The 17,112-nt window shown below is 24.2% G+C and overlaps 2 protein-coding genes across 28 annotated transcripts in view; one reads left to right on the top strand and one right to left on the bottom strand.

Moving 5' to 3' along the window:
- LOC123271793 (sestrin-3) overlaps nucleotides 1–6,239 on the top strand; it is a 131,909-nt gene extending 125,670 nt beyond the window's left edge. For both annotated transcript variants that reach the window (XM_044738216.1, XM_044738208.1), the window contains 6 exons: nucleotides 434–604; nucleotides 2,687–2,869; nucleotides 2,966–3,206; nucleotides 3,293–3,555; nucleotides 4,142–4,516; nucleotides 4,799–6,239. In XM_044738216.1, the coding sequence (XP_044594151.1) occupies nucleotides 434–604; nucleotides 2,687–2,869; nucleotides 2,966–3,206; nucleotides 3,293–3,555; nucleotides 4,142–4,516; nucleotides 4,799–4,885 (1,320 nt within the window). In that variant the 3' untranslated portion in view covers nucleotides 4,886–6,239. The remainder of the gene's footprint in view (nucleotides 1–433; nucleotides 605–2,686; nucleotides 2,870–2,965; nucleotides 3,207–3,292; nucleotides 3,556–4,141; nucleotides 4,517–4,798) is intronic.
- Nucleotides 6,240–14,773: 8,534 nt separating this feature from the next.
- Nucleotides 14,774–17,112, bottom strand: part of LOC123271836 (calcium/calmodulin-dependent protein kinase type II alpha chain) — a gene marked incomplete at its 5' end in the record, with an annotated part of 80,968 nt that continues 78,629 nt past the window's right edge. For 17 of the 26 annotated variants that reach the window (XM_044738323.1, XM_044738350.1, XM_044738395.1 and 14 more), the window contains 2 exon segments: nucleotides 14,774–15,688; nucleotides 15,761–15,884. In XM_044738323.1, coding sequence (XP_044594258.1) covers nucleotides 15,556–15,688; nucleotides 15,761–15,884 — 257 coding nt within the window. In that variant the 3' untranslated portion in view covers nucleotides 14,774–15,555. 26 annotated transcript variants of the gene reach the window in all.

Below are 17,112 nucleotides of genomic sequence, written 5' to 3'. Positions count from 1 at the left end.
TATAAACTCTCAAACATACACATATATATCTAAAAGACACGTATCTATATGTTGAAGAAAATAATTACTGTAAACATGATGTAACAACAATAAAGATTGATACCTATAACCTTGAGAGTATCCAAAGACCAACGAACTTCGATTAGCATGGTGTAGTTTTTTTTTTTTTTTAATCATTTATCTTTCAATTTTATTAAACTTGAGAGATTTAATGTAGGATAATGACTCCAAAAACTGCATAACTTATTTACACATTTTATTCTCGTTGACCTCTAAATAAAACAGGTTCTCATGATCTATTATGCCAGTGTCGCAATAGAGATGAAATGTTAACGTAGGAAGTAAATTTATAACTTAAAAGTTAAATTGCAAAACAAATTTGACGACTAATTTTAAAATAAAAATAATTATTATTTATTTTTATGTGTTACAGACTCACGGGTACTTTGTGGAAACCTTTTTACAAACTACACGGGTAGACCACATCTCGCGAGTGATGTCATCGCATCCTTCGTACCTAGATAACTTCCTTAAAACTCAACAATTTATCTTACGAGGTGATGGTCCACTCCCCTTTGTCTATCGTCATTTAATCGCTATAATGGTAAAGTATTTTTTTTTTTTCTATTTCTTTACAGTTTTAAATTTTTTATTTTTGAGTATAAAAATTTGAATAGACGACTTATATAATTAAAATTCTGCAACTTGGAAACAGAGATTAAACCGCCGGGCGGAAAGGTTCCAGAATCAAACTCAACTAATCTCAACGAAAATTTTCATTGCTTAATTTTAATAAATATATTAATATGTTAAAAATTAAACAGATTACTTGAGTAATTGTTTAACCACACACTGATAGTGTTAAATTTAATTCAAATTTTTCGGCTGTTCATTCGTACTCGTACTAAATTAATATCAATAGACAGGCAGATATATAGATAAATAGATAAAAATAATGATGACAACAAATATAAAAATTAATCAACTGTTACAATAAAGAAAAATTAAAAGTAAATCAATAGGCTCGCAAGGTCAAAGTGTAATTGGTATAATGAAACGTCTTGGTTTTAATAATAGTCGTGGCATCGTTGGAGAGAGTTCTAAGAAAAACAAATTATATAATCACTACACGCGTATCATCTATTTATAATAAACATTTTATTAAAAACTATTAACATACTTAATAGATCTATTTTGTTGTTTATAGTGGCTATTTACAATACATCTAATTCATATTTTTTTATGACGATAAAAGTCCGCTCTATGACTTGCTCTGTTTGAATGATCGTTACACTAGAACATGTCAAAGTTTATCAATACATTATTTATCTTTAAAATATGGATTTTTTTCTAAAAATCTTTACTTTTTTAATTATTTAATAAAAATTAACGATAGCACTTGATTATACCATCATTTATATGTATTTCAATCAAAAAAATATTCAATATTTATCCATTTAATGTTATAAAAAGCTACTAAGTTAATTTATCTTTTTTATCTGAAATTGCTTGATCTAATTCTGACCAGCAGAATATAATTGATTAATTTTCCCTAGTTTATAAATATTAATCATTAAAAAGAAAGTAATATAGTTAATTAAAGTTTCGGAAATAAATTAATGCCTTTAATTCTTAGGACTTATCAATTAGTTTTTGTTATTTTATCAATTTGAAACTTTTTTTATTTAATTAATAAATTATTTGTAGATATATTTATTACAAGAAAAAAAAAAATATCAATCATTTTTTTAAATTTAATTTTCAAAACAGTATAAAAAAAAATGCCATTCGGCCTCACTCGAAATGGAAGGTAGATTTCATTTTAAATATGTTATGTACATCAAATCAACGGCAATGTTATGAGCTTTCACATGAATTTTTTGAAAATTAGCTATCTTATTTCAATCGAAAGTTATTCATCAATGAAGCCACAAAAAACGTGATTTTCACTATTTTGTCAATTTTGAAATGCTACTACTTCGAACCTAATTTATTGTTTTCGTCTATCCTAGGACTCATGCGAGCTAATTGTCTCACTAAATTGTGTACCAAATTTCATTAGGATCTGTTGACAATTTTTGATAGAATAACATTCATAAGTCGGTTGTACTACACATTGCCTGAAAATGGTTCAGTTGCACTCTTAACTTTGATATTTAAATAAATTTCATGAGCTATCCTATGAATTTTTGAAAAATTAGTTATCTCTTTTCGATCAAAAGTTATACATCAATAAAGTAACCGAAAACGTGATTTTCACTATTTTGAAAATTTTAAATAGCCGCCATTTCTAAACTAATTGACCGATTTTGCTCATCTTCGAACTCGTTCAAGTTAATTACCCAAAGAACATGTGTACCAAGTTTCATCAAGATCGGTCGAAAACTTTTGCAGATATCCTGATGACAAGGTCGGTTATATTACATATATATATATATATATATATATATATATATATATATATATATATATATATATAAATTTTTCAACCAATGGTATTTTTGGAACTTACTTAACTAATTATGACACATGATAGCAAAATCAGTTGAAAATTCCACCATGAGGACTAATGCAATAGTTAGATTTTTAACAAAAACTACCTAAAAAAAACTAAGAACAAATGAAAATGTTTTTATTAACAAATTTTAGAATTAAATGATTCTTAAAATTTTTTAATTTGTTTCAGGCTGCTGGTAGACATCAATGCAGTTATTTAATAAATTTACAAAAAGCAGAATTTCTTCTTCAAGGCGGTGACCCTACTTGGTTACAAGGATTAAGATTTATTCCACAAAAACTGCAAAATCTTTATGAAATTAATAAAATTCTTGCGCATAGGCCCTGGCTGTTAACTAAAGCTCACATAGAGGTAATATAAATAATATATTTGTTTGTAAAATTAAAATAAAATTAATAAATATATTAACTATATACTATATAATTTGTATATAACTTTTTTTTTCAGAAAATGACTAAAGGCGAAGATAGTTGGTCTCTTTCTGAACTCGTTCATGCAATAGTTTTACTGGCTCACTTTCATTCGTTATCGTCTTTCGTATTTTCTTGCGGGATCAACGAGGAACTTGACTTAGTTGGTAAATATCAAGGCAAGGAAAACATTCAAGCCAATAGTAATAATGTATCACCTGCCAAAGAAAATGTGGTAAAAAGTCCAAAAAAGATTTCTAGTAGTGGAAGCACGACTGGTAAGAAACTTGATCTTTTTCTTTCACTTTTTCGAAGATACTTTTTATAAATTTTATTTAAAATAAGTGTGTTTTTGTACAATCAGATAAAGTGCATTCACCACCGCCGTCACCGACTATAGTCGGGGAACAAGAAGTTGGAGTTGTAACGTTAATGGAACGAATGAAATATTTGTCAGAAAACTCAATATCCACACTTCCACAAGAGGAACTGTCCAAAAGATTTAAATCTGTCGAAACGCAATCTGCTGAGTTAGAACCAGCTCAAGAAAGATCAAATCCACCTATCAATTCTGACATTGAACCTTTTGTTAGAGAACCTGAGTATATATACCAAGACTTTGCCAAGGTAAACTTTAAGTCAACTTTTTTTTTTTACTAATAAAATATCTCTACTGAAAAGTTAATACGATGTTTGCGTCATTATCGCTTTTTCTCTCACTTTTCTTCAGAATACCTTTTTTGGCAATTTTGCGATTTTAACTGACTGATTTAGTTTCGCAAAAAACTTTAATTACTTTTTACCATATTAATAATTTATTATTATCTCGAAAATATCATTAAAACTTTTTTATTGTTATATTTAATTATAAAAGAGAACGCGTTTGAATATTTTATTAATTGAGCAGATAAACCAAACTTGATGAGTCGATAATAATCAGTTTCGAAAAGTAATTTACTCAATTTACTTGTTTCTGTAATACTTGACTCACCGCCAAAATATCTGCGCAAAAAATTTTATTTTTGAAGTAAAGTACTCTTTCAAATTTTAATTAGTCCATTAATTTTTTTTCTAATTATTTAATCTGTAAGTAACGATTTACGGTACTTTTTTCTTGTAAATTTATTATAATATTCGATAGTGATCATTTACTGTTACAATTATCTTTTTTTTTTCCCAAAATATAAATAATTATAAAACTAAATTATTTCAGCGAGGTCAAGTTAACGACATACCGACGTTTCGTACCCAAGATTATTCATGGGATGTTCACGGTTTTTCTCTAGTGAGTCGTCTCTATAATGAAGTTGGGGGGCTCTTAGATGAAAAATTCAAAACAGCTTCTACTCTTACTTATTACACAATGGGCACTCACGATAAAGTCGATACTTCACACTTTAGACGAGCTATTTGGAATTACATTCAATGTATGTTTGGTATACGTCACGACGACTACGATTATAATGCTGTAAATCAGCTTCTGGAACGTAGTCTGAAGACTTTCATTAAAAACGCAGTTTGTTATCCTGAACGTGTTACTAAGAGAGATTATGACAGAGTTATGAAAGAATTTAAACATAGTGAGAAGGTTAGCTTAATCTTATTTATTTATTTATTATTTCTATTTTAATATTAATTTATACCTTTTAATGTAATAAATAGAAATTTTGATTATCCATGTCTTAATTTTACGTATTTTTTGTCATAAAAAAGAGTTTTATTATCATTAAAATTTAAATTAGGTTTTACCTTTTATGCTATTATTATTATTATTATTATTATTATTATTATTAAAAATTAAAATTTTTACTATTTTTAGAATAACTTACGTTATTTAACTCTTGTAACAAAATTTTTTTTTTATTTCTAGGTTCATGTGAATTTGATGATTCTCGAAGCTCGTATGCAAGCAGAACTATTATACGCACTGCGTGCAATTATGCAGCATATGACCTAATTGACATGTCAAGTTTTGTATTTACCTGAAAGCTGGTCAGTTGGATTACTTTAATGTATTATCGCCATAAGCTTCGATACTTTATAAAACCCGAGCTCTGACGATCATATTTTATGATAAAAAAAACAATCACTATGATTAATTTAATAGAAGCTATTGTACTATTTAGGCGAGATTGTAAAAACTTTTATTTGTTTTCGATATTTTTCGACGAAACAAATACGACTTTTTAACAATGATTATTATTGAAACACTACGGGCAATAACATGTTTCAATAACTTAACTTTATACACTTGGATTTATTATAAAAATTTTTATATCAGTCATTACCAGGTATTTATTTTAATTCAACAATTTATAGATTTTTTCAAATTTTTGAAATAATAAATTCCTCTAAACAAGTGCTGTTTTTAAAAATTATTTTTTAATTTTTTACAATTAGTAATATCTTAATTTGCCTTAAATTATTCAAGAATAGTCATTGTGAAAATTCTTTATTTTATTAAAGGCAGAATTGACTGAATAAAAAAAGATACAGAAGCAGTTTTGTAATCAACTATAAATTGACGAGATGAAAAAAAATAACTGTTTCACCCTTTTCAAAGAACAATGGGGCTTCAAAAAGTATGTAAATAACAAAAAATATGTATTATTATATTTTTAGCGTGTTCCTATTAGAGTTTTATTGAATTGTTCTTGTCGTGATTTATTATAATAATTAAAAAAAATTTTTGATTAATTAATTTGTTCATTGTAAATACGCGGTTTTTTTTTCTTATAATGAATTTAATATGTATATAAACTATTTTACGATGAATATTTTTTATGTCACAATAAAAATTTTATCAATTCTAAAAAACAAAAATTATATAATAAATAATAAATCTTATAAGTATCTATCGCATTTTAAAAAAATGCACAATTATAAATCTTAGTTTCGTTTTTAAAAATTTTGTTTTCATAATCAAACGTTGAACAGTGACATTGATAATTTAAGAATTAATAAATAAATTAATAAATTATTTATAAATTTAATAATTCGTAGTAACACAAAATTTGATAGATTATGAAAAAATTTAACAATCTGTTAATTTTAAAAATCTACTTACTAAATCTGAAAACATTAAATAATTTAAGTATACTGTGATTAATAAAACCACCGAAAAACCCATAAAATTATAACTTAAAAGCAGACATAAATTACATAGCAGTTCAACGAATATCTATGCCTTTGATAGAAAAATTAAAACTAATTGAATACAGACTAAGAAAGTAAAAAAAATTCGAAAGAACCTGAGATGACTGACGATTGAATCATAACATAAATTACAAATTCACTTGATATATTTGTAACGTGTGAGATACAGCACGTGAATAATAAATAATACAATTGCTTTAAAAATTACTAACTACTTATAACAAAAGTTTGGGAGCAAAATAATCTATTATCAAAAGACCAATATTTGACATTTTAAATAAACTTGTCATTAATAAATTATTACTTTAAACTATCATCTAGTTAATTAAATTAAATATATAATATATCTAACACGCGTCACAAAGCACTCACAATATTCGAGAAATAAACAATGCTCGAGATTAAATGCAGTCTTCAATCAATTAAATGAGTATTCACTTTCAATAGGAAGATCTGTCAAAAAACGGGAATTTTTTGCGCTCTGAATCTTTTGAATTAATTAACCTAATTAAATATGGAACGCCTACATAAAATTGAGTTTCAGTTCATTTTTTATCTTTATGGATCATGACACCTACTTCTTAATCATCAGATATTACAATAAAAATTTATTTATTTATTTATTAATAATTAGCTACAATCAAAGATTATTGAAAATAATTAATTTGCTTTTTATAGTATAAACTATTATATATATAAAAAAAAAAATGATTGATTACAAATACTTGGAAAAATTTTCAGTGTTTTGACAGATTTCCGTATTACTAGTGATCTCTTAAATCTTGAGTGTTTCAAATTTGATAATAATTATATAATAATAATAATAAAATAAAGAAATGTGACAAACCCGTGGAACAAATAACAATGTGACAAAAAAATGTTGCAATTTAGTAAGTTTTGTTAGTTACTTAGAAAAAAAAAAAAACTATATAACAAATTAAATAAAAAAACACAACTTTTTGTAGATTGTTATATGGTTATATGAATTAATTATTAAAAGTTCGTCACATTTTACATTAACATATCAGAAATACTTATGGATTATCATTTTCAAACGCTATTCGTAAATTATATTTACGACGGCTATATATTGATTTAAACAATATGTCATTTGATTTGTTTTCTTATCCTTGAATTCGAATAATCTCGAATATGACATACAACATACGAAAAATTATCAAAGAAACTCATGAAAAAAAACAGTATTGACAAAACAAAAATAAACCCAGATATTTTAGAATAATTATTCTCTCTTCTAATTTTCATTCTATTCAATTTTAAAAGAATAAAACAGTTCAGTGATATCAAATATTTAATTACAGAAAAACGAGAGAATATAAAAACCATTACATAACATTACTTTCTTGATTCATAAAATTGATTAATTGAATTTATATGATTTAGTAAGATATAAATAGAGCGGTCTAAAGATCAGCATTTTTTTTTTTTTTTTTTTTTTTTTTTGAAAAATACTATCATATAATTTGTATAATTATTAGGACTTTCATTTAATTTTTAATTTTTATCTTTAACTCATTATTTCTTTTTGTTTACATTTTAATGTGTTTTAAATCAGATTATACATCGTATAGATTTTACTTTTTCATTTAGAACTTAAATCAATATTATATTCAGGATTATTATAATTATTTTTCCAATTATACTAATACTAATTAATATTGGTATCATTTTTTATTTAAGTGACTTTTTTTTTTGTTACAAAGCAGTCCCTTATTGGCAGTTTGTCGAGATCCTGCGGAGAATTCGCAGGACGTATTTATAATATAAGAATTATGAACATGAATACGTCGATTTATGGTTGCACTTCAAAGAATTATTATTTAAAAGAAAAAAAAACTATAAACAAGTGATACCATAAAACTTCGTGAAATGATCTCTTAGAGGGACTGAATCATTAAAAAACAGTTATTGAAACACTGATTTCTTACATTTGTAGACTTTATCTTTTAATTATTACTACTATTATTATTTAATATAAAAAGCATGTAATGCATGCTTCTTTCCGTTGTAGAAAAAAAAAATACAAAGACGTGATCGGAAATGAATAATGATTAATGCGTATCGATAAAATAATTTAAGTAATAAGTCGTTAAATAAATGTCAAAATAATAAAATTTAAAGAATAAATCACTATTATTTGTAATTAATAATAAGTGTAATAAATATAATAATAACCCTTACGGACGTTAAAAGTAAAGATGAATGAAATATTTCAGGAGCGAATAAAATACATTGATATATTATTTTGCTTAGTGTAACTAATGACGATATAATATACATTAAAAAATATATATATGATATAAATAAAATAAATAAGACGAATTAATATAACAATACGTCTGTGGTTATTGAAAAGTATAAAATAATAATTAAAGAGGATTGCGTTCATTTTTTGAAGGGGTCCATCCAGATTTATATATTTATTCGAAATAATTATTTAAAAAATTTATTATTGTATTAACTTTTTTAGTTAATATAAAGACCGAATAAGTGAGAAACATAAATAAAGCACAACAGTGTGCATGGAGCAACTGAAAAAAATAAGTCAAAGTGATGATTTAAAAATAAAGTGAAAGGTTGATGATGGTTTAGTCGACAAAATTGTAAATTTTCAATTTCAAAGTTTAAAAAAAAACTTTAAAAAATTATATTCAGAGAGTAGAGGTTTTTTTTTTTAAATATTCATTATAATAAAGCGATGCCTTTGAATATCATGAAATCTGTGAAGGCAGAACAAATTAAAAGAAAAAGTAAACTTAATATTATTACGGAGAGTCAGAGTAATATTTTATTTTTATCTAAATTATTTTCTTTAAGTAATAAAACATTTATTGTAATTAATATACGTCACATACTAAAGAAATAACTGTGTGATAAATTGACGTGATTTGAACTAGCCCTTCTAATATTGATATATATAAAGTAATGATAAAGAGATTTAAATTTAATAAACATGGATCTTCGATTCGAATCTCAAATAATTTTCTTTAATGTCATTAAATTTCAATTATTTTAACTGTAACTATTATTTTGTAAAATTGAAATTGATTGAACTCTCCACGTCAAATATATATTGTGTCATTAACAGTTTTATTGAGTTCATTAAGCTCGCGGTCAGAGCCTAATTAAGTCAATACAAAAACTGTCACAAGTTTTCGAGGCTTGATTTGATGTGGGAGTTAGTCAGTTTTGATAAATATATTCATCGATAATATTATTTTTCGCTTCTTTGCTCCTTTATTTGTTAACTAGGTAATAGTATAAGTTGTCGTGATAAATAGAGATTCGAATTTAGAGATTTTGTAATAACATTAGGAGGGTCGCATGATGTGATTTATTTTATCTTGTAACAAATTATGAATACTAAAAAATGTTATAGTTTCATAAAAGCGATATGTTATTTGTCATTTATTTTATCCTTTAATAAATGATGTTATATAAAAAAAATGCTACTGTTGTTGTTTTTTCTAGACCTTCTGAATATGAACTAACATTTTTTTTCCAACTTCAAGGTGGCTACTGGATGTCTTAAAAATACTGTACATCAGTATACATTTTTTTTTAGTATTTAGTGTAACATTTAGATAAAATATTATTTGTTTTAATTTTTATAGAATTTAATAATTCTTTGACAAAGCAGTTTATTACAATCTGGGTTTTATCTTCAAAATACACTGAGAGAAAAAATTTGTTTTGAAAAAAATGGGCATTGTTGTTACAAGAAGTCAATTTCTTGAAAATTTTCAACAATCTTATTTCTTAGTTAAAGAAATCAAAATTTTTCTCACAATAACTTTCTTGTTAAATGAAATTTTTTTTTTTGATAGAAAACTTGCGCATTTTTGTCAAAAACTGTTCTTTTCTAAATCTAAATCTTTTCTTCAGTTAAAAAATAAAATTTTCAAAAAATTAATTTCTTATTAGGATAAAAGACCCCATTAGTGGCAGGGACTCCATTACTGACACTTTCTTTGATTTTGGTACTTATTCAATTAATTAAATCATTAATTTCAATAATGATTATATTATTTCTAATCTTTAAGACCTTTAGATCAAAAAAATTTTTAATTTTTATTCCAAGTAGAACATTTTTTCATTGAAAAAAAAAGTGCCACTAATAGGGGTTAAAGGTGCCACTAATGGGATCTTTTACCTTACAGCATTGCTCATTTCTTTTAAAAGAAATTTTTTTTCTCAGTGTAACTTCTAAACTTTAAAATTTTGATGAATGATGTTTACTTGCTTTTAAAAAAATTGTACGTTAACAGCAAAACTTTAAAAAAAGTACTATTTTCTCAAACTGTGAAAAATTAGTAAAATATAATTACTTCTGCAACTTATTACGGTACGTTTTACAAATATTTTAAAATTTCGCTTACCCACTCAACTGTAGACTCCAACGAAACTCATTGTCATCGTTAATCCAATTATAACAGAGGAATGGAAACATATAAATTATACGTACAGGATGAATTAATTATTTTTTATTTTAATAGAGAATAATTTTTTTGAACACATAGTAAGTTTAAAGAATATCATATCTTTTACAAAAGCTATTATTTTTCCATTTTAACAATATACAACTCAATTATTTAACAAAACAACTTTAAATTATATATAATGTATAGATAATTCTTAAAAAGTATACATACATGGGATATGAAACTTTTAGGGACAATGATAGATATATTAATAATAATATTTTTTTTAACTTTTTTGTAATAGTTTAATGAAGAAACATTCAAATAGAAATCGATTTAAATACAATTAAAACAGTGCTTTTAAATAAATATTCGCCATCAATTCAATGAATTAAAAATGGTATTGTGTATGTCCAAGAAAGTTATTGATTCGTTTAACTAAAGTACATAATTAACAAATTTATATCAATATTAATGAAGTTATGAATACATATTAGCTATAATATTTGTAAAATACCACATTTTAGACAATATTAACAACATGGTCTGATTTTATAGAATAATGTTATCATATAAGTTGTAGTAAGAAATAACTACGAGTAAAAAAAAGACAATGTTTAAATATGCCTCATAACGGCCTTGAAATTCATTTAAAATTTATTAAATATTCAAATATTGGTACTAAATGTATGTTATTTATTTTTTCTTTCATTTTATTTACTAAACAATATAATTCGTGCGGCAATATAGTGTATACTTATAACAAGAATTCAAAATAATCATATAAGTTATTATTTATATAATTCCTACTATAAATATTTTTTATTTATTTATATAATTTTTCTTTATATCATAGCATGTAGATAACATGTAAATGAATTATTTTGAAACAGTAAGAAAACAATGGTTACAATTAATTTTATACAACAATCACACTTTGAGAAGCAATATAATATATTAGAATTATTGTAGAAATAACTATATCATCAATTTATATATTTTTTGTTTTTTTTTTTGTTTTTTTTTGTTTTTTTTTTTTGTTTTTTTCATTAATATATAGTATATCTGTAAGACAATAAATCATATATTTATCCGTAGTAACTTTGAATTATATATATATATATATATATATATATATATATATATATATATATATATATATATATGTATATTTATATATAGATGGCAAGGATGATTAAATTTTTTTTAATTACGACTTTATTCGTGACAGCTATGGAGAATGTACGAACGTGTAGAAATACCTAGTAATATTATTTTTATTATTATATTAGTAATGAAGTAAATTCGATAAAAATTTAGTAATGATTAATTTAAAAAATGGATGTTACTCTATATTCACTCATTTGCAAATTATAGATCCATTTTTATTTTTAAGAATTCATTTATTTTATTTTTCGAATGTAATATTCGTGTATGCATGTATTATTAATCATATGAAATAGAGATCTGACAGAGAATAGAACTTAAATGCTCATAAATGTATATGTACATATATACGATGTAAATATATAAATTTTTTTTAGTTTCAGTAGATTATACCAGAGCTGATGAATATAGAAGGTTAGATTATATAAAATCGATATTTTTGATCAAATATACGTGACTTAAAATTTTTGAGGTTATATGGAAAAGAAGACATCTGAAAAAATCACTAGATTCAAGAATTTTAAAGCCGTTTTTTGATAAATTTACCAACTATTATAAATTAATCGAGTTTATAAGACTAAATGAATTTTTTTTACAAAAATGTGATAGATATAATTTAATCACTAATTGTTTTCAATTCAAATTATTGATAAAAAATCATTATGGCGGCCAACAATAAGTTTTTAAAAGAAGACATAACTTAAAACGATATTAAAAAAGAAGAATTTCCAAAAGATCGATCTGATTTAAAAAAAAAAAAAAATAGAATAGAATACAATCAAATTATATTATTAAAATTTTTGAAATGTATTTTCTATTAAGTTTACGCTCGATAAAACTGACTATTGAAATTAATATTATAACCTTTATTATGCATGTAACAATCTACTGAATGATGATGCGACTAACAAATGTAGCGGTTATTTTAAAAAATTCTACTATAATTTTTGATGTTAAAAAAGTATTAGTAAACTGTTACAAAAAACCATTAACAATTATAAAATTCTGGGATGTAATTTTTTAAATCTTCGACCATTTATAACAGCGCAAAATAAATGAATCTAGTAAATTTATTTTGATAATCTTTTTTACATGACTTTAAAAATATTGTCAGTATTATTTAATGACAACATTCAATCGATTTTAATATTCACTCTCAATTATATTCATATACATATATATTTATATTATAAATAATAAAAATCTGAGAAATAAATTAATATAAATTTAGCTATAATTATTCTCTTTTTTATTATAATTATTAACTTAAGTTTAAAGACACAACAACTCTCATCAGAAATTTATCTAAAGATAATGTCAAGATACGTCGTACTATTATAATGAAATCGCATTAGTTATTTTTTTGTTTTTATTTACGACCAAGCACAGACTGAAGAGTATTTTATTATATTATTTTTTAATATTTTTTAACGGCGACTTACAGTTGATGTACAACATAGTAATTATAATAACAATATAAATAATAATAAAAATTTCTAAAACAGCCCTTGTTAATTATAACAATTGCAATCAATAAGTTGCAGTTATTCCTTAATATAACCAATGAAATAAATAAGAAAGGATAATAAAGAAATAACAAAGAATCTTAAAAAAAAAAAAAAAAAAAAAAAAATATATGGAAGAAAGTTCTGTACAACGTTTTTAAATAACTTTGCCTCGCCTTAGAATAATTAATAACTACAATATCATTAGCAATACTTCTTTTCATTCAAACTAATATAAAATGAATATTTATTTATATATTTATATTTATATGTAACTAATTACTTGAATTAATAATAATTATAAAATTCGTTACTTTAATCAATCGATTTGACAATTAATTTAATTACGGATCAGTGCATTATTCAGACGGGCAAAGGTGGACAGATCTAACAAGCCTGAACCTCTCTGGAAGGAACAGCGATGTGAGAAAAAAAGATAATTACATTATTATATTATCAATGAGCCAACGAACCCAACAGACAATCAAGGCTTGGTAGTAAAAGATAAAGACATATACATGTATACATATATCTATAACAATCAATCGTGCGTTATCAATTATCATTTTTATACTTCTTTCGCTTATGCATAATTAATTAATTTTTTTTTCTAATAATCTTCAATATTATTAAGACATAATGAGATTAATTTTAGTTACTTAACATTATGATAAAAGACTTGGGCGCCAGTTAATACTATGTAATATTTTTATATCATATAAATAACATAATATTTATTAAATTTTTAAAAATTGATTTGGAAAGACGTGCGCACATGAGTGATAATATATTTACGAGTTTTAAACGATTAATAACAAGCTTAGAAGTACATATATTTAATAATAATCATTTTTTTTTTTCGTTTTTTAAAAGTATTCAAGTTTTACAAAGTAAATAATGATTGATATTTTTGTTTAATTAATAAAGATTATTGGGAGTCGATCAGGCATTCGATTAGTAATTAAAAAGTCGATACTTTCGACTTATTTAAATACAAATAATAAATCAAGTTTTATCGCACATTTCATTAGGTCCCGGTCCACGTGATTGTTTCGTTCGGTATGTTGATTTTTCATCGAATTTAAGTACACAATTACATTTTTACTTTTCACGCTAGCAAACTACTTGCATAATAATCTTTTAATTTTTATGATTAAACAATAGTTCAATTTATATTTATATAATTATATTTTATACTCGACAAAATGCCGTCGGTGGTACAGAAATTTTTAAATTAGATTTGTGCAAGTATTTTACTAGCGTAGTCAGGAGCAGTAATATAATTAAAGCTCCTTTTATAGCATAATCATGAAATTATTTTTTACAATTTTGTTTTTATTTCTTCCTTCACTTATTTTATCGATTGCAGTCTTGACGAGAGTCACTTATCAGGTATAAGACTCTGGGCTAAGTGTTTTCAGGTTATAATATCTCATTTTGTTTTAGTTATTTATCATTAATTATTTTTTTCGTTTTATATATGTTTTCATATAAGAGTCGTAGCTACATGGCACGTTGGTCGATATCAAGGCTCGATCGGGCCGAAAGTGTTACTTGTTTTTTTTAATTATTATTATTATTATTATTTTTTTTTTATTGCGACTCCCTAATTAAATTTGTTACTCTAACTAATAAAAAATATTAAGCAGACTTCGTTAATACTCGAGTCTTATCGACGATAATTGTAATGCATATTGTTTGAAAAACGTCTAAGATTAGTACAGAGAGGTGCATTAGTTAGTTTTTATTGAGCTATTAAGATTTTTAGAGCATACTTTTTCTTCTATGTACAAAAATGTACTCAAGAAAAAAAATTATTTAAATACCATTTCTGCACTAATCTGTCTTCAAATATGCGTTATATTAATATTTCTCTGCTCAGTACTTTCCATTTTTTCTCTGTTATTATTCATTTTATTATTTCATTTATTTATTCCCTTGTTTATGCTTTTCTCATTCATTATTTATAGTTAGCTTTTATTATTCAGTAAATATAAAGATAAGACTTGTTAACAAGATTATCGTCTTATTGAAAACATTCATAGAGTTGAGCTTCAATGTGCCCACATTTTAAAACTATACAGAAGAAAAATTATGACACAATGTCGTTAAAATTTTTTTTCTTTTTTATTTATTATTTATTCACAATCAGTAAATTATCTCTCGCTCTCTCTCTTTCACTCAATCTTTCGCTCTGTTTTTTTTTTCTTCTAGAAGTTTATAATATTATCGGCATGAGTGACACAGCACACTAATTATTTTTAAGTACTCATCGAGATCTAATTTTAATGAATGCTTTATCAATAAAAAGTATATATTATGCATATTATTATATTTATTAATTTATACCAGATCTTTTATTTATGATTGCAAGAGAAAGGCGATGGCCCAGTCACAGCACTTCGATGGAAGTGCACATTCTGCCATTTGTTGTCCTTTTTCTGCCATACACGACTCTCCTCGCTTTGCTGGGTATGCGCTACCCCTTGTCTGAAATAAATAATTATTATTTTATTGAATTATTCATTAGCTGTAATTTTATTAACAACTAAATAAACTTACTTGTCTACAAATTGAGTAAGTCTGACGTAAGCGATGCAAGCGGCATCTTCGCCAAGTAAATGCACATGAGGGTTAAGAATTGTTGTGTTGACGGCCTTGCAACTAGAATTCTTCCCCAGGACTGCTTGAGTTTTAAATATAATTGTTACACGAAGATGACAAAGACATGGTAAGAGTTCAAGAACCCTTTGTTTAAAGTTTCATTGAGACACAGCGATTCATTATTTTTTGTAATCAGCAATTTATAATAACGTAATAGATATTTTAAAAAAGAAGCAAATTATAACTAAAAATATTTTATGGAGAGATAAAGTAAATAAATATCAAGCTTCTATTTTTTAAATATAATTTAGGGTAAATACCTGATTACCAGCTTTCTATAAAAATAAATTTTTATAATTATAGAGATTTATTTTTCAGGTATAAACTACTTTGTAAAAGTACTTAAATTAAATGGAGAAAATTTTTAAATAGACAGAAAAATTGAACTTACGTAAAACTGTAATAACTAAAAAAAATAAAAAACAATTAATTTTATCATATTAAATCAAAAAAGCAAATGTTGCCACTGATGTATAATTGACTATTGTTTATACGACCGTATCAATATCTTATTAAAAAAATTTGTGCAGGAAAATTGTAAACAAATGTTGAAGTTTTATATTTTTTATACTATATTCTATTTTTTAAATATTTTTTCTTTAGCTGACGTTAGTACTAAGTGGATGCTAAAACTAAAAAATCTAAAATAACTTTTTTTTCATAATCATAAAGATTTTTTACTAAAAAAAATCCATCATTTTTTGATGCTATTAAAATCATAAAACAATGAAAGGTTTTTTATTATTCATTTTCAATACATCTGCATTAAAAATTTTTATTTATGACTCAGGAGAATGAAGAAAGTTTTTTTCTATAAAAATAAAACGAACTGAGTGAATTAATTAACGAATAAAAACTACAAATTAATTTTGATATTACAAATTATAAATTTGAGGAACCATGCCATTCTATAATGTCAACCTCTACTTACTATAAAAATATTATAATTGTAGAAAAAGTTATTAAAATTTTTTATTTCCTTGGAAACTAATTTCAATATAAATTTGTAACTTTTATGACCTCTATGTTTTAATAGTTTCAACATATCCATAATGTATGACTAAAGTATCTCTCAAGAGATTATCTCCCTGTACCCTTCATTTTTTTTACGCAAATACGAACTGAAAGTTTAATTATTCCAGAGTTGGTAGAAAAAATTTTGAGATGTTGAAAACAATAATTCATAAAAATAAATTTTTTAAAATTGCTAGAAACCAGGTATTTATATAAACCCAATTAAATAGTGAATT

This window comes from Cotesia glomerata, linkage group LG1, assembly GCF_020080835.1.
Source record: "Cotesia glomerata isolate CgM1 linkage group LG1, MPM_Cglom_v2.3, whole genome shotgun sequence".
In the NCBI taxonomy this organism is placed as follows: Eukaryota; Metazoa; Arthropoda; class Insecta; order Hymenoptera; family Braconidae; genus Cotesia; species Cotesia glomerata.
Note: the sequence above shows the minus strand (reverse complement) of the source record. Positions and strands in the feature narration are given on the sequence as shown.